The following is an 18,846-nucleotide window of genomic DNA, read 5'->3' as shown; positions in this document are numbered from 1 at the left end:
CACCTCTCTGAGATGATGATTTCAATGAGATCCTGAGTCAACTACCAAAAGAACTAGACACACAACCAATTCTGATCACAAGGGAGGGATCCACAAAAGGTCTCAATTCTAGTTGTGACAATCATCACTAAATCAACCTACTTCTACTCTTGGCAGCTGTACGAAATACGTCACCACCAGGTCATGCTGACACTTGGAAAGGGACCAGATGGAGGCCTAATGAAGAGGCTGACCCCTCTAGTCTTATGGGAGAAGTATGATTCCTGTCCAGGAGGAGGTCTCCAAGAACAGCCACTGCCCACAGAGCTGACCACATGGCAGCCGGACCAGCTGCCACAGTGATGGCCTCTCACACCCGGTTCAGCTGACCAAAGCCCAGGTGTCATGATTTTGAACACCAGTTCCTTTCCTGCAAGAAAGTGGTAAAAGCACCAAGTACATCAAGTAACCTGTGGTCTCAATTCCACATACTGTTAAAAATGCAATTTCTAGACCTTAACCCCCACAGGCCCTCTTTCCTAAAACTGACCTGCCTGGGAACACAGGCTCTGGTGAAGATGCTGGTCAAGTGGCCATGCTAGTTCCCCTTTCACAAACACCCTTCATCTCTCTACAAAACAAAGTACACTTCCCACCCATTCCTACTCTTACAGGATGTGCTGGTCTAGAACTGAAAACTGTTCAGGGTATCTTTCTAAGGCCATTGCAAATACTGGTATCAACTCTGTCAAAGAGACATTACTCTGCCGCTTGTTAAAATGGTAAGGAAGACTTTATTCAAGACTATGGCACCAGGGCTCCCCTGGTGGCGCAGCGGCTGGGAGTCCGCCTGCCGATGCAGGGGACGCGGGTTCGTGCCCCGGTCCGGGAGGATCCCACATGCCGTGGAGCGGCTGGGCCCGTGAGCCATGGCCGCTGAGCCTGCGCGTCCGGAGCCTGTGCTCCGCAACGGGAGAGGCCACAACAGTGAGAGGGCCCCGCAACGTGAAAAAAAAAAAAAAAAGACTATGGCACCAGGGGAGAGTGTGATGAGCTCAATCCCAAACTCAAAAAGGACAAGTGGGGATTTACAGCCAAGGAACAGAGTGAAGGAATCAAGGGACCGAACATCACTAAGAGGACATATCAAGGGGAGGGGCATTCTTGCTAAGTTGATTTAACAGAATTCTTGCTGAAGGCAGGTCAAAGTAATCGCATATCAAGGATAGGGGGATAATTTAGCAAGATTCTTGCTAAACGTGGGTCAGTGCAGACAGACGAAGAAGGCCAGGGAGAGGCCCAGTCAAGAAGACAGAACAGAGGAACCTCACTGAAGTTCCGTCAAGGAGACTACCTTTGTCAACACATACTTTACACCTCAGGCGCTCTCAAATTCTTTGCTTTAAATTAAATTGAAAAATGACCTGATCATAGTTTACTGTGAGGTTTGGGCCCATGACTCAGAATAAGTTCAATATGAAACTTCTTCCATTGCTACCAGTGATACATGATCCAGCTGAAAAAATAAAATCCTCCCCCACCGCACTCAGAAAATTATTGCCAGTGAACTTTTCTGTTTACTAATATTCCGTTGGTAATATATTTAGTGTTTCCATCGAATGTGTAATAGCTGTGATAACTCTGTTAGTAAATTTTTAATCTTTTAATCCTTTATCTGAGGAAACGTTTTAAAAATTAACTCGATATATATTTTTGTGACCAAGAAAAGGATGGCAAAAACAGACTTTCAAGCGTAGATTTCATTAAAGTTCTGTGTGGGAAGCAGAATGGAAGCAGATCAAAGAGAAAAGGAGGTGATGTAAAATTTCCAACTGTTAAAGATGAGCTTGTTTGCATATTTTTAAAGGAATAGAATGCCTAAAAGTTGAGAATTATGTTTTATTCAGGAGATACACTGAGGACTTAAGCCCTGGAGACAGGCTCTCAGGTAGCTCTGAGGGACTATTCTGAAGAGGTCGGGGAGGAGGGAAGAGATAGATATATAGAGAGAGAGATATCTGTATCTCTCTCTTTCTCTAAAAACAACAACAAAAACCTCCCAGGTAGTTGGAATATCAAAAGATTACTGTTAAAGAAAACCAGGCATCTCAAGTTAAGGAATTTAGCACTTTTCTATGTATGGGAAGATGCAAGAGTCTGGGCTCTTTGAAATCGTTCCTTTGATCTGCATCTGACTACTTAGGGCCGGTAACCTGTTTTTTTTTCTGTCCTGAATCCCCTCAGCGTGCACAGTCTGGGGAGGCTGCAGTGGCTGAGGGCTTGATGGCCGCAACAACCTTTGTTTACTGATGTGGCCGGTGACATCCTTCCTCTACAATAATCAGTATCAAATTGCTCCTGGTATTTAAATTCCACCGTATACACTGAGCGCTCTTCTAGTTCAATTTTAAATAGTTAATTTTCACAACACACAAGAGATCAAATCCAATAATCTCACTGGATCCAATTCATTCGTCATTTAAAATCTGTAATAAAAAAGATTGCAAGTCAACTCGAAAAATATGTGCAGGGGTATACAGTTTTTGAAAATTCCTTAAGAGAGCATACAAACAAAAGGTTTGACACTCTATGAGCTAGAGAAAAAACGGTCGGGAGGAAAGTGACAAGAAATAAGTAAAAAAGAACAAAAGAAAGAAGCCAGGGTTCCGGAAAAAGAATCCTGAACTGCTTGGAATGTACCTTGAAGTCAGTAGAGAGCAGCTGAGGTTGCAGAGATTTTAACCAAGTGGAGAGACCCTGCAGCAGTGTGAGAATGAGGCCCTGAGGCTGTGGAACTTGCCTCACACACCCCACCCCCTTCTCATCCGTTTGTTTTCTATACAACCCCTTCTCATCCGTTTGTTTTCTATACAACTAAGGAAACAAAGTACCACAACTAGGAACTTTCACAAACTCTCACAAGCAAACTAACTCCCACACTCCCTGCCCCCAGCCCCCTGCCCCAGGCCCATAAGAGTTTAAGATCTGTCCCCACCCTCTCCAGGAAGCCATAGTTTGATTCTTTGGACAACACGGGCATAAATCACAAGATACCAAGAGACGGAGACCAGCCACAGAGCCAAAGGGTTTCACTCAACTTTACTCCCAGTTGGTTAAAAGTCAAGGTGTTACCTTTGTGGATGCTGCCTTCTGCTCCGCTATCCAAAAAGCATCAAAGGGGAAGGGCATTCTAGTTTGAACCCTTTTATTGCTTTACCCAGAGCAAAAATTGAGAGCCAAAGACGGTAGTAATCACAATCTCCCTTTCCCTTGTTTTGGACACTAATGACCAAGTTTCTTTTCAATCTAGTCACAGATATACTAAAAAGGGAAGAAAGCACAATTTTTAAATAAAAAGGTATTTTTGGAGCCATCTCTCCATTTTGGCAGGGAACCTGGGCAAGGCACCTTGCTTAGAAACAACTGACAATGTTCACAATCTGTTGGTCCAAACTGTGCAGAGCTAAATTCCAAGCGGTGGATTTTTCCAGAGCTTCCCTCTACCCTGGGGCACTTCTCTTCTCACAGGTGACTCAGTTGAGTCAATGAGAGCCTAAGTAATTTACCCAAAAGGCTCCCAGCCAATACACAAAGGGCTGAGATTCCACAAAACATCGCTATGTTGCCATCTGCTATGGTCTGAATGTTCGCGTCCCCTCAAAATTCACGCTGAAATGCTAACGCCAATGCGGTGGGATTAAGAAGCAGGGGCACTTAGGGTGTGATTAGATCGCAAGGGTGGAGCCCTCGCGAGTGGGATAGATGCTTTTATAAAAGACGCCCCACAGAGACTGCTTACCCTTCCACCACCACGTGAAGACACAGCCAGAGGTGCCAGCTTTGAACCAGGAAGAGGGCCCTCACCGAACGGGACCTTGCTGGTGCCTTGACTGACCTCCCAGCCTCCAGAAATTCTGCTGTTTATAAACTACCCGGTAGGTAGTATTTTGTATTTTGTTGTAACAGCTCAAATGCACTAAGACACTATCTAAACAAGAAACTTAACTACCATCAGGGGTCTTCTGTGCCTCAAGGACACAATCGATCGATTTCAAACCTGATTTATAAGATACTACTTCTTTGTTCTGGTCTGAGGATGTTGGGCTCTAATCAAGAGCTTCGAAGTATGCAGCTACACTTCGTGAAAATATATATATTCATATTCATTGCCTCCCTGTATTCGCTGACCACTTGACTCCTTAACCCCAACCAGCAAAGGTCACTGTGTCCTACTCACCAAACACAATGGCCTTGCATAAGGCTCTCAACCGCTCTACAGCATGGGCGCAGATAACTCCCAAATTTAGATATCTCGCTAGACTCTTGATGGATCTTTCCTCACAGAGGGCAGATGATCAAACACTTCAGAACACTGCACGTTTAAAGCTAAATTCTGACTTTTTAAAATTAAGGACATCAGTATTCTCCAAGTCAAAATCTCAATCAGGGACTTTCCTGGTGGCACGGTGGTTAAGAATCCATCTGCCAATGCAGGGGACACGGGGTCGAGCCCTTGTCTGGGAAGATCCCACGCGCCACGGAGCAACTAAGCCTGTGAGCCACAACTACTGAACCTGCGCTCTAGAGCCTGGGAGCCACAACTACTGAGCCCGCAAGCCACAACTACTGAGCCCGTGCGCCTAGAGGGCATGCTCCACAACAAAGAGAAGCCACTGCAAGGAGAAGCCCGCGTACCACAATGAAGAGTAGCCCCCGCTCGCCGCAACTAGAGAAAGCCTGTGCACAGCAACGAAGACCAAACGCAGCCAAAAATTAATTAATTAATTAATTAACTTAAAAAAAATCTCAATCATCTACTTCAACCCAGATGTAAGCCTCCATCTTTGACTTGGCTCGATTTAACATTTGTTTTACTCCATTGGGCAAAGCCGACAACGGGACGATAATCAAATCTGTATATGGCACAAAACCATAAAGGGTACTGGATTTTAAAATATAGTATTCAAACAGAGGTTGACAGGCTTAAGAAGATGAGATGAAGGAAGTAGTGTAAAATAGGATTAATATATAGTTCTCAATTTAGGTTTTATAATACTCAACACTCTACAACTGTTATGAGGATTTGTGGGTTACCACCAGCAGACGTTAAAAACATCTGTGTCACTGCAAACTCAGTGTAAATCTCTTGGCTTATCTGCATAATGCAAAGGTCCAAACAAGGGCTGTGACAGTGCCAGTGAGACCACATCTACAGAACAGAGTGTCCTTATTGTTCAAACAAGTCCCAATGGGGAAGAGATGGGAGGCAGGCCAAAGGCTGCACGACAAAATGCACCCAACACTGAACTCATTCCTTCTAAAACAGTGTACCAACACCGCAGCCCACTGAACACAAGCAGCTCCATAATCAGCCTCCGGTGTCAGGATCACAGGCAAGTACAACACAAATACCACACAGATGGACAGCAAAGTGACCCTGCAGATCTCGCAAAGATACATGAAGTCTATGGAAGAGGCAAAAGGCTCTGGCAGGTACCCGTTAATAATGACCCAACAGATGCCCCAAAACAGAATGATGTGAATAAAAAAGACCAAGAGAAGCTAGAGGTGGACGTACGGCGGGGTTTGATCACTCGAGCAAATAATTCTGGGACAAAAAGAAAAGTCCCTTACTATTATCATGCCACTCACTTTCAAGGTCAAGGGAAGGCTACGCTATTATGCACCACAGACTTTTATCAGAGAAATTAATCTCCCCCGCCCACACTGATTCAATCCAAAAATGGGTACTTGGGATGGAATTAACTTATTTTTATTATCTGGGCTTTGTTTTTCCAAATTAAGCTGAAACTTTTTCCTCACTATTAACTACGAAATTTTGATCCCTGTTTTAAGTGGATTCACTTTGAGTGGCCTTTTTCTAGGACCATTTTTTTCAGACAGTGATGATTTCCTGACCACTGTTCATCCAGTTCGGCAGTTTTCAGAGGGCAGCTGTGAGGACGGTGAGATGATTCAAAACCACATCTTGTGAGAAATAACAGAAGGAAATGATGCCTGGAGAAGAACACGGGGCGGGGAACAGGGGGTGCGCGGAGACCAGCACAGCTGTGTTCAACTGAGGGACTGTCACTGTGATCATATTTATTCTGAAAAGCCCAAGGGGTACAAAAGTAGAACCAGGTAGAAACAATGCAGACATTTCTACTCAGTATAACAGAAAACTTTAACAACTAAAATTGTCCAAAAAGTTGATGCCTTGCTTTGAGATAGTGAGTTTCCATCACTAGAGGTGTTCAAATAATGATTAGCTCTAAGTCCTAACACACAAGGCCCCCTTCAGAGTCATAGCTAATCAGCTACCTTCCCCTCTCCTACTGTAGACCTAGTCAGCTCCCTCCCGCAGGGTCATTACCACGGTTCTTTGTACTCATTCAAATATTTACTGAGTCCTTACTGTGTGCCAGGCACTGTTCCAGGAGCTGGGGATATTTCAGTTAACAAAATGGATCAAAACCTTTGCTCCTACAATGTGTAGATTGTGGAAGGTAAATTCCATCATGTTTTGAAGGTAAGAGATACAGAGAAAGGAGAGAATTGGTCAGAGCCAGAGTGCTGGGAGGAGAATTGGGTTGGAATTTTATATAGGGTGGTCAAGGTAGGCCTCATCAAAAGGGTGACATTTGAGGCCTCACTGAGTGGATAAATGTACGTTCTAAGAAAAGGACTTGCCATCCCATGGCTAGATAATCCAGTGGCCAATAGCCTAATCCATGTGCTTCTAGAGTCACGGCCCCCTCGTTGGTCTTTATAGGTTTGCACAAGCCACAGGAAAGCAAGGGCCAAGGAGGGCCCCAAGTCAGGGCCCAGAGCCCCAGGCCCTCCTCACACACCCGGAGCCAGCTTCCCCCAGTTCAGAGTGGAGCCCTCGCCACCAGGCTCACGTATCACTGCCACCCCTCGTCCTCGGCACCCAGCCTCCGTGGAGCTTCCATAGATAACAAACTCCCCCACAGTCTTCTCTTTCACTCAAACTGCATGTTGCTCAGATTCTAAAAACTCTAAAGAGTGGGAAGGTGGCAGTAGTTTATTTCAGAAAATTGGCGTCCAAGGGCTGCCACATTCATCGCAATTCCAGGGTACAAAAAACATTTGGCATGAGACAAAAAACACCCTTAAACATGACTTGGTTCTAATTTCAAGACTCCTGGGCATCAAAATACAAAGGACTTTAGAAAAATACTCAGTAATCCCGTGAATTTCCCTAGTTTCAAAAGACAATGTTCCCTTTCCAACCCTCTCTCTCGAAGAGAAGACCACTCCTTTTTCTAGCCCAAGAAGGGATGTTCTTTGGCCGGAATAAGTTTGAAACGCATGGCGGCCTCACTTAAAGGTTTCCAGCTTTGGGTTCCAGGGGAGGAGCAGAAAGATACTGATGCCGGTCTCTTGAATAAAATAACCTAGTAGAGTTCTTTCCCCCACGGATGGATGCAGCAGAACCCCAAGCCCTGGCACAGGGGGAATTTATACTAAATAGTACACTACACATTTCTGGGCTCATTTCAGTAAGGACAGAACGCGTAACAAATACTGCTCAGTATATTACAGAAGTGTCAACGACCTGACCTCTAGAAAGAGACTGCTGTGACAATATCCAGAAAGCCACGTATTCTGACAAAAGCCCACGGGGGGCGTATATGCTCAGTACCTAACGGCTCCCCAGGTTGTACTAAGCCATACTCAGGCTTAGAACCGCTTTTCTTCTTCAGTTTCTATGCTGCGGCTGCCACCCAGCGCACTGGCAGACTAGTTCACCAGGGGTACTGGGAGACGGCGCAGCACCGTCACTGTTCCTGCAGCCACCGTTCACAGGGCCTCACACAGACCAGTGGACGGGAGGACAACACACAATTTTAGAATTTCATGACCCAAGAAGAGCCGCGGGATTCCCCTATTCTGTGGCCGCCCCGTGGCCCACGTGCCTGGGATATCTACCCAGCCAGCACGGAGCGACTGGGGAGGAGGGAAGATGACATAAGGGTCCTCGCCGGCTTCCGATGCGATTCACAGGCAAGTCCAGGTTAACAGAAAGGAAAGGTCACTTCAGTGATGAGGTCCCCAGAAGCCTCCCTGGGGAAGGGATGATGCTGCCCCCCAGCCTGTTCCTACTTACAGCTCCGCCTGGGCTTTGGGGTGAGCACACGCCGGGGCTTCCAGGACAGTCCTACTGATGCGTGCTGTGCGGGCACGACTGTTAACAGTCCCCAGCGTCACTCTCCAGTGTCGTCGTTTGCATGCTAAATTATATGGTCCCCTAAATGGAGCTGAGTTCCCAGAGGGAATTTTGCTGGTTTTCGTGGGACCATACCCGTCCAAGTCTACCACTGGCCTCGGGACAGACCGAGTACAGATTCTCTCCACGTCTCTGTGTCCAGCAGTGGGAGAGGCTGAAGCACAGGACGCGGCGGTCGGAGCCCCTCTGCCTGGGTTAGCATCTCAGGCCCTCACACGTCACAGCAGTGAGACTGTGGACAAGCTCTTTAACATCCCCATTTGACACAAAAATGGGACTAAAAGTAATTGCTAGGAAGATTAACGAGTTAATATTTGTAAAGTGCTTAGAACACCGGGGAAGCACTCTGTCTGCTAAGTGAAAAACCAACACGCAGTCCAGCTGTCTAACAGGTAGGTGAACTTCTATAGGAGGATGTGAGGCAGGGGAGCAAAGCCCTTCTTAAACAACTTTTAGACCCCTCCATGCGCAAGGACTTCTCCCGAGCACACCGCCCCCGCCCCAAGCCCGCCCCACACAACCCTGAGCGGTTGCTGCCTAGGAACGGGATGCCAGAGGGCCAGGGCGGCATAAAGGCTGCCAGGTGGTTTATGGTCAACTACACGACAGCCACAGTGAAACCAGCTCAAGCAGAACAAAGACAAGTATTCCAGGTTGCAGCTGGCTGTCAGAAGCCTTCAAACATCTCCCCCAGGTGTCTTAGGCCCTCAAATTGAAGAGAGCTCTTTGCCTCATCACATACTCGGCAACGGAAATAGCACATTTAGGTATGTGATTCAGGACCTCAAAAGCATCAGAGGCGTACTGATAACAACCAATATTAGATGAAATTCAGAGCAACCCACTCAAGATGAAAAGATCTCAGATATATAACTCACGTGTAAGATTCCATGTGATACATTAGAAAGAAATCTCCTTAATTCCTCAGAGAGACACCTCTCTACCACAAACAAAATAGGTGCTTGGGACAGTCGTGCAAAAGTGGGCTACACCACACCATCCCATGAAAACAAAAATTACCAATCATCTAGATATCTGACTTTGTGAAAGCATCAATTTACTCCTTTAAATTTTAGTGTATGGGCTTCCCTGGCGGCGCAGTGGTTGGGAGTCCGCCTGCCGATGCAGGGGACACGGGTTCGTGCCCCGGTCCGGGAAGATCCCACGTGCCGCGGAGCGGCTGGGCCCGTGAGCCATGGCCGCTGAGCCTGCGCGTCAGGAGCCTGTGCTCCTCAACGGGAGAGGCCACAGCAGTGAGAGGCCCGTGTACCAAAAAAAAAAAAAAAAAATTTTAGTGTTGTCACAGTTCTGCTTAATATCATTTGCACCTTTCAGGCCTGATTTGAACTCTCTCTTAAGATGATAAATTCCTGAAGAACGTCGCGTCTCCCAGACTGTGCACCCAGAGGGGATTCAGGATGAAGAAAAACAGGATACTGGCCCCAGATAGCTGAGGTACATATCAAAGGAATGATTTCAATATGCTCAAACTCTTGCAACTTCCCATACATAGAAAAGTGCTAAATCCATTAACCTGAGATGTCTGGTTTTCTTTAATAGTAATCTTTTGATGTTCCAACTACCTGGGGTTTTTTTGCTTGGTTTTTGTTTTTGTTTGGCAAAAACTCCTCTATAGGGGGCTTCCCTGGTGGCACAATGGTTAAGAATTCCCCTGCCAACGCAGGGAACACAAGTTCAAGCCCTGGTCCGGGAAGATTCCACATGCTGCGGAACTACTAGGCCCGTGCGCCACAACTACTGAGCCTGAGCTCTAGAGCCCGCGAGCCACAACTACTGAGCCCGCGCACCATAACTACTGAAGCCCGTGTGCCTAGAACCCATGCTCCGCAACAAGAGAAACCACTGCAATGAGAAGCCATGCACCGCAACGAAGAGCAGCCCCCACTCACCACAACTAGAGAAACCCCACGGGCAGCAACGAAGACCCAACGCAGCCAAAAATAAATAAATAATTTTATATTAAAAAAAACCTCCTCTGTATCCTGGCTCCTCCCTTAACCCTTCAGGGCAGTCCCTCCGAGTGATCTGAGAGGCTGGGTCCCAGGCTTAAGTACTTTGAAAAGAACTGAGTCCTTGACGCAGTCTAGGCTACGTACAGGGCACAGCACCACACACACTAAAGACGTGCAGGAGGCAGAACCAACGAAATGCGAGATAATTTCACCAAGTGCTGATTTAAAGGTGGGGGGATCGCATGTGTAGGTACAGATGCATGCGTTTTTATGTGAATAGTGGTCTCAGATTCACTTCTCCATTATCTGTCTGGTGATCACCCAGGAGATGTGATACCTAAGGTCATAAAATTATGAATCAACAAAAAGGACGCAAGTGGAGGGCACTCCACAAAAACATGAACCACTCAGCCAGGGAGACAGAAGAACAAAAAGAGTAAGTCTTTGCTATGGCGGGGCCGGGGGCAAGAAACTTTTCCATCAACCTTCTTTTCAGGAGAGCTCAGACTCTCCCTCCCATTTTGTAACACTGATTTCCTTATACATGAAGAAAACCAAGGAGTCGTTTCCAGAGTTTTACTACCTAAAAGAGAAAACGTAAGAACCTCATCACTCATTTACTTTGACTTCATTACTTTAGTAAAATTTCATTCAAAATAATGGAAGTGAGCAGGGAATAGAACAAACCTTAATCCAGACTGCACCCTAGGGCCCCACTAGCTCCCATTTTAAAGAACCCGCTTTAGCAAGAAGGGGGTGGCCGCCATCCGAGGGCGCAACTTCCCGGCCGGGGGCGGCCGGGGGCAGCCGAGTTCCCCACGAGGTTGCGGTCACCAGCAATTCCTCCGCCGTCGCTTCAACAAGTCCCCTGTCTCGGCTCCAAAAGACCACACCCACCCCGGCTCTTCGGGGGTTTTCTCTCGCTTCGGAAGACGGCGCTTCATCCTCACCGGCGGGGACATTTCCTCCTACTCAGTCCCGCCATCTCACTCGGGGACCCGTGACACCTCCCTCATCCACGTCTCCGCGCGGTCGCGCCCCGACCCGGCGGCGCCCCCTCCCCAGCCCCAAACCGCTGGTCGCCCTGACTCTGCGCCTGCGCCGCTTCAGGGACCACCCGCCCGCCAGCCCCACCAGACCCGGGCCCCCGGGGGAGGGGAGGGGAGGGGTCGGGCGCACAGCGCGCAAAGGGTTCTCCCGGGTCCTCCCCACGCGCGAGAATCGGTAACGCGGGGCGGGGGGACTGAGGGGCCGTCGGAGGAAGCGAGGAGGGCTGGGACGACCCCGTCACCAGGGCGAGGACGCCTTCCGTACGGGGGCTCGTGCGGGGTCCGTGAGGCCGTGGCTCTCGGCCCTCAGCCTTCAGGGCTCCCGCACACGGTCTCCCGGGCGCCTCGGTGCCGCTCCCGCTCAGCCCCGCCCGGCCCGGCCCTACCTCCACGAGCAGCCCGAGCAGCAGCGCCGCCGCACTCCCGGCCAGGCGGCCCATGGCTGCGCGTCCTCCTGGTCGCAGGCGCGGGTCAGCAGCACGTCCCCTACGAGGGGGCCAGCCGGCTGGCGGGCGGGATCCCGGCCCGGAGTCACAGGGATTCGGGCTGGCGGGCGGGGAGCCGGGCTGAGCCGCGAAGCCCTCGCCGCGCGCGCCCCCGGCTCGCGCGCCCCCGGCTCAGCTACAGGGTGTCAGGGTCAGCCCCGCCGGAGTGCGCGCGCCAGGAGCTGGGAGATGAGTCGCGGAGGCTGGCGAATGGGAGGGGAGGGGCCAGCTGTTTCCTCCCTCCTAGGAGACCGCCCAGTCACCCCTGAATAGACCTGGTTAAGGGTTTAAAAAGAAGCAAAGTCTCCGCGGAGTGGGGTTCGTTCCAGAGGGAGATACATGAACCCGTTGTGTGCCTCCAGGTTCTACACCGTCCCTCCCATCCCTGCACACCGTGGGGCGGTGCACCCTCCCGACGTGTGACGGCGAGGACGGCCAAAGGATGAGGCAGACGGAGAATGGAAGAATCCCTGCGCTTCACCTCTCGCTTAGATGTGGTGCTTTCATGCCCGCATCCTCCTGTGCTGGCCCTGCCTGTACTCCCCACACAATTGGCCCACATTGAAGCCCACCCTCCCGCTAGTAAGTTTGCGATGTCCTTGCCTCTGCTGAACTGACTTTCTTCCCCCCACTACCTCGTACCTACCATGGTTTTTTCACAACATGGCTCAGATTCCATCTCATTTATACAGTTATTCAACAAGCATTTATTGAACTTGTAAGTTGTACCAGACCCTGAGCTGGAGAGCCAGTACATAGAGGGGGGCAAGAAAACTCTGTCTGGTGTCTAAAGGGAGAGATAGTCACTTACACGAATAGGATGCAAAGTGCTGGGTGCACACACCAGGAGGTACAGGATAATAAAGGACATGAACCTACCGGTGACTGGAGGTGAAGGGAGGGGTCGGGGAAATAGATGTTACATAACGCATGTCCCAAACGCTTTCCAGACTTCAACATATTTACTCATCTGATGACTCTAAAACATGCACCACCAGACAACACCTGTTGGAACCAGAACTTGCAAGTCAAGCAGAAAAGACGCTTGGTGGCCTTCATTGTCATGGTAATACAGTATCAGACAAGACCACCAAGGGTCCTGCCTGGGATTTTAGTAACTTTGACTTACTATTTTATTTTATTTATTTATTTATATTTTTTTTGCGGTACGCGGGCCTCTCACTGTTGTGGCTTCTCCTGTTTCGGAGCACAGGCCCCGGACGCGCAGGCTCAGTGGCCACGGCTCACGGGCCCAGCCGTTCCGCGGCATGTGGGATCCTCCCGGACCGGGGCACGAACCCGTGTGTCTCCTGCATCGACAGGCGGACTCTCAACCACTGCGCCACCAGGGAAGCCCAGACTTACTATTTTAAATGAGGGCATTTTATTACTCCTTTAAGGGTAGAAGTTAACTTGTAGAAAACCAAACACAAGCTTTGTTGTGTAATAGAGATGCAAATTTTTTCCTCCAGTGGTGATGTAAATGATTTTATCTGGTAAAAATGCAAATGACCTCTGCCAGCTCAGAACATTAACCAGGTTTCTGCTTGATTTATCGATCTCATCCCAAGAGTTTCCTTTTCTCCTCTTTTTCACTGGCTATGTACACATAGTCAGTTGCCTGCATTCTCCTTTGAAGCAGCCTTGTCATCCTCTGGTTCCCTCATTAATGGGTTGTTGACCTGAAACAAATAAGGCTGCCAGTTATTTCTACGGCAAAGATGGGTTTATTTGGGATCCTTAACACAAGTTTGTGTGCCCAAAGCACAGTGAGGCCAAACAAACTAAAACGTCGGAGTTTGGAACAGAGAAAGGTTTATTGCAAGGCCATGAAAGGAGATGAGATGACTCATTCCCTGAAAAGCCTTGAGCTCCCCGAAGGGTTTCGGCAAAGCATTTTTAAAGGCCAAGAGGGGGTAGGGGTGGGGTCGCAGGGTAGATGATCAGCTTGTAAAGAATGCACAGCGTAAACCAATTACAGTAAAGAATTGGCTTCTGGTGGGAATGGATGTTAGTAACATCTGAGGATTAGGAACAACAAGGTGTTAAAAAATAAGTTGTTTAGGGCTTCCCTGGTGGCGCAGTGGTTAAGAATCCGCTTGCCGATGCAGGGGATAGGGGACCGAGCCCTGGTGGGGGAAGATCCCACATGCCACAGACTGACTAAGCCCGTGCGCCACAACTACTGAGCCTGCGCTCTAGAGCCCATGAGCCACAACTACTGAGCCCACGTGCCACAACTACTGAAGCCCCCACGCCTAGAGCCCGTGCTCCACAATAAGAGAAGCCACCGCAATGAGAAGCCTGTGCACCGCAGGGAAGAGTAGCCCCTGCTCGCGGCAACTAGAGAAAGCCCGCGTGCAGCAACAAAGACCCAACACAGCCAAATACAAATAAATTTTTTTAAGTTGTTTATTGCTTGGGGGTCCTGGACAGACCTCCACCCATGGTCCTTAGATTTTCTTGCCAGTAAAATGGGGGTGTTACAAGGATTAGTGCAAGGGACTATGAGGTCTTGAGCCTTGTAATCTTCTATTATGGGCTTTATACCTTTAAGGGCTTCTTCACTTGTAGGACATTGGTTAAGAGGATTTGAGGGGTCAGCTGGAGATTTTGCCCATAAGGAGGGTGGTAGCTGACTCAACAGGGACAAATGATTAGTGTTTCCAGAATCAGCTCTGGTACCATCAGAGATGGGACAAATAAAAGACGTCAAAGGGTCATTTAATTCATGTGGTACGTTACTTTGATGACCACTCTCAATTTCTAGAATCATTTTCCCCTTTGGAGAGAGAGAAATTCCAGGAGAAAAGGGTGTGTCTCTCTCAAAGGGCCTAAATAAAGCGGAATACGTTCAGAGACAGGAACCTCTTGAGGTTCATTAGAGATCCCTACTGTTTGAACAGTTGTAGTCCTCTGATGCAGGGGCTGCTTTATAGTAGTGGGGCTGAGCTCTGAGAGTGTGGCCCTGGGGTCAGTTCGTACTGGAAGAGATTCATCCCCCATCTGGAGAAACGTTTCTCCCAGCCAATTAAGAGGGAGAATTGGGAAGAGCCCCGTCTACGGAGCCCCATCTTTGAGAATTGGGAGTACATTAGAAAGGCTGGTTAGAGGGCTGCAGGTACCTGAAGCGTTTGAATTTGTAACAATTTCTTTTCCAATGTCCTGGCTCTGTGCGATAACAGCAGCAACAAATAGGAAGGTTTTGTTTTTGTTTAGGGGCCTTCATTTGCTGGCGTTGAAGATTATGAATTTTAGCAGTCTTCCTTTGCGATGACTCATCTGGAGTGTGAGAGGGCTGGTTTGCCGGTCTAACCAAACCTGGAGTGGACATGGTTTCCCTTTCCATCCTGGTCCTTTGTACTAGAAGGGAAAGCTCCTGGTTTGGCCAATTAATAAGCATAGAGTTAAAAGCTACTCAGTGGAGTCAACATCTGGAAGACCAGACTTTTCTTTCTTTCTTTCTTGTTTAATTCTTTTTCAAATTCTTTTCCCATTTAGGTTGTTACAGAACACTGAGCAGAGTTCCCTGTGCTCTACAGTAGGTCCTTGTTGGTTATCCATTTTAAATATAGCAGTGTGTACATGTCAATCCCAAACTCCCAATCTATCCCCCGTCCCTGCCCCCCCGGTAACCATAAGTTTGTTCTCTACAGACATTTCTTTAAAAACAACCTGAACTCAATTATAATATTCATGAACAGGTTCATCAGACTTTTGTGCCCAAGACCAAATTTTGTTCCAACCAACAGACTTTGGAAAAGCCCTAGGCATTGCTCAGTGAAGTCACCTAGTGATTGCCTGAGCTTGATTGTATAATAAGTTAGCCTATTGTAGCCAAGAGGGTTGGCCTCCCAGCTGTAACTCTAGACATCTTTCAGGATTTTCCCAGTTAGCGGTTTTCATCCAGTGCTGGGCCTGCCCTTCGCTGACAAGCATGTGAACAAGAGTAAGTCAGTGAAACCAGGCTGATACATTTGAATGACTGTATTGAATTCCTCAGTAAATTTCTGAGGATCTGCATTACTCTGGGAAATTTTTGACTGGCTCACAGTTCAGCTTTAGTCCAGGGAATGTAAGAAATTAAGAGTTTAGCCTTGGGATCCTCAGAAGGCTTAGTATTAAAGGGACAGATTCTGATAGTTTCAGAGGAGAAGAGAGTTTCAGAGAAAAGTAAAAATTTGGTGAGAGAATTAGTGTGAGGGAGCTGAGGGTGTAGAGGAGGCATAGGCAGCATAGAAGAGAAGGAGGAAGACGGTGCTGAACGTGGAGTCTGAGCACAGGAGTCGAGAGAGACAGGACAGCCCAGGACGCAAAACCTGAGAAAAAGAGACCAGGAAGAAAGGCCCGCAGCTTCAGGAGCCCTTTGATCTTTCTTTAATCGTTTGTTTGCCCCAGTTAATCTTAAAATCTTATTTTGAAGAGAGGCCATTTTAGACCACTGATGACCCTGGGAAGACTCAAAATACCAATCAAAATGAGCATTCCAGTCAGTTCTGGAAAACTTTGGTCTATTGTAGTCCAGTTTAGTTTTAAGGAAATTAAGGTTTGAGATTTCAAAAGTTTCCCATAGTGGCCACTGATATTCTAAATTGCCTTTGGTCCCATCAGTCCATTTAGTTAGAAATGCACATGAAGAAGGGCCACGTGTTTTTTATTTTTTCAAATAGTGTGTGCATAACTAAGATTCAGTTTCAAGCCAATTGGAACATAGAATCTGAATTTTAATAACTCTTTTTTCATATACATCTTTATTGGAGTATAATTGCTTTACAATGGTGTGTTAGTTTCTGCTGTGTAACAAAGTGAATCAGCTATATATACACATATCCCCATATCCCCTCCCTCTTGCGTCTCCCTCCCACCCTCCCTATCCCATGCCTCTAGGTGGTCACAAAGCACCGAGCTGATCTCCCTGTGCTATATGGCTGCTTCCCACTATCTATCTATTTTACATTTGGTAGGGTATATATGTGCATGCCACTCTCTTCACTTTGTCCCAGCTTACCCTTCCCCCTCCCCGTGTCCTCAAGTCCATTCTCTAGTCTGCGTCTTTATTCCTGTCCTGCCTCTAGTTTCTTCAGAACCATTTTTCTTAATTTTTAGATTCCATATATATGTGTAAGCATACGGTATTTGTTTTTCTCTTTCTGACTTACTTCACTCTGTATGACAGACTCTAGGTCCATCCACCTCACGACAAATAACTCAGTTTTGTTTCTTTTTATGGCTGAGTAATATTCCATTGTATATATGTGCCACATCTTCTTTATCCATTCATCTGTCAGTGGACACTTAGGTTGCTTCCATGTCCTGGCTATTGTAAATAGAGCTGCAATGAACATTGTGGTACATGACTCATTTTGAATTATGGTTTTCTCAGGGTATATGCCCAGTAGTGCGATTGCTGGGTCGTATGGTAGTTCTATTTTTAGTTTTTTAAGGAACCTCCATACTGTTCTCCATAGTGGCTGTATCAATTTACATTCCCACCAACAGTGCAAGAGGGTTCCCTTTTCTCCACACCCTGTCCAGCATCTATTGTTTATAGATCTTTTGATGATGGCCATTCTGACTGGTGTGAGATGATATCTCATTGTAGTTTTGATTTGCATTTCTCTAATGATTAGTGATGTTGAGCATCCTTTCATGTGTTTGTTGGCAATCTGTATATCTTCTTTGGAGAAATGTCTATTTAGGTCTTCTGCTCATTTTGGGGGTTGGGTTGTTCCTTTTTTTTGATAGCTTCATGAGCTCCTTGTAAATTTTGGAGATTAATCCTTTGTCAGTTGCTTCATTTGAAAATACTTTCTCCCATTCTGAGGGTTGTCTTTTCATCTAGTTTAAGTTTTCCTTTGCCGTGCAAAAGCTTTTAAGTTTCATTAGGTCACATTTGTTTATTTTTGTTTTTATTTCCATTTCCTAGGAGGTGGTCAAAAGGATCTTGCTGTGATTTATGTCATAGTGTTCTGCCTATGTTTTCCTCTAGTGTCTGGCCTTACATTTAGGTCTTTAATCCATTTTGAGTTGATTTTTGTGTATGGTGTTAGGAAGTGTTCTAATTTCACTCTTTTACATGTAGCTCTCCAGTTTTCCCAGCACCACTTATTGAAGAGGCTGTCTTTTCTCCATTGTATATTCTTACCTCCTATATCAAAAATAAGGTGACCATATGTGTGTGGGTTTATCTCTGTGCTTTCTATCCTGTTCCACTGATCTATATTTCTATTTTTGTGCCAGTACCATACTGTCTTTTTTTTAATGATATTTTATTTATTTATTTATTTAATTTATTTTTGGCTACTTTGGGTCTTCGTTGCAGCACACAGGCTTTCTCTAGTTGTGGCGAGAGGGAGCTACTGTTCATTGCGGAGCATGGGCTCCAGGCGTGCGGGCTCAGTAGTTGTGGCTCACGGGCTCAGTAGCTGTGGCTCGCTGGCTCTAGAGTGCAGGCTCAGTAGTTGTGGCACACAGGCCCAGGTGCTCCACAGCATGTGGGATCCTCCCAGACCAGGGCTCGAACCCGTGTCCCCTGCATTGGCAGGTGGATTCCCAAACACTGTGCCAGCAGGGAAGCCCCATACTCTCTTGATTACTGTAGCTTTGTAGTATAGTCTGCATTCCAGAAGCCTGATTCCTCCAGCTCCGTTTTCCTTTCAAAGATTGCTTTGGCTATTTGGGGTCTTTTGTGTTTCCACACAAATTGTGAAGTTTTTTGTTCCAGTTCTGTGAAAAATGCCATTGGTAGTTTGATAGGGATTGCATTGAATCTGTAGATTGCTTTGGGTAGTATAGTCATTTTAACAATGTTGATTCTTCCAATCCAAGAACATAGTATATCTCTCCATCTGTTTGTGTCATCTTTAATTTCTTTCATCAGTGTCTTATAGTTTTCTGCATACAGGTCTTTTGTTTCCTTAGGTAGGTTTATTCCTAGGTATTTATTCTTTTTGTTGCAATGGTGAATGGGAGTGTTTCCTTAATTTCTCTTTCAGATTTTTCATCATTAGTGTATAGGAATGCAAGAGACTTCTGTGCATTAATTTTGTATCCTAATACTTTACCAAATTAATTGATTAGCTCTAGTAGTTTTCTGGTAGCATCTT

At 47.0% G+C, this 18,846-nt stretch overlaps 1 protein-coding gene across 2 annotated transcripts in view; it reads right to left on the bottom strand.

Annotated features, from left to right (window-relative positions):
• Positions 1–11,928, bottom strand: part of VOPP1 (VOPP1 WW domain binding protein) — a 114,791-nt gene extending 102,863 nt beyond the window's left edge. The window contains exon 1 of one of the 2 annotated variants that reach the window (XM_032643415.1): positions 11,642–11,928. In XM_032643415.1, the coding sequence (XP_032499306.1) occupies positions 11,642–11,695 (54 nt within the window). In that variant the 5' untranslated portion in view covers positions 11,696–11,928. The remainder of the gene's footprint in view (positions 1–11,641) is intronic. The other variant, XM_032643416.1, reaches the window with a different exon arrangement.
• Between the last annotated feature and the right edge of the window lie 6,918 nt (positions 11,929–18,846).

Source organism: Phocoena sinus, chromosome 9 (assembly GCF_008692025.1).
Source record: "Phocoena sinus isolate mPhoSin1 chromosome 9, mPhoSin1.pri, whole genome shotgun sequence".
Classification (NCBI taxonomy): domain Eukaryota; kingdom Metazoa; phylum Chordata; class Mammalia; order Artiodactyla; family Phocoenidae; genus Phocoena; species Phocoena sinus.
The sequence above is the reverse complement of the archived record's forward strand: the minus strand, read 5'-3'. Positions and strand labels throughout refer to the sequence as shown.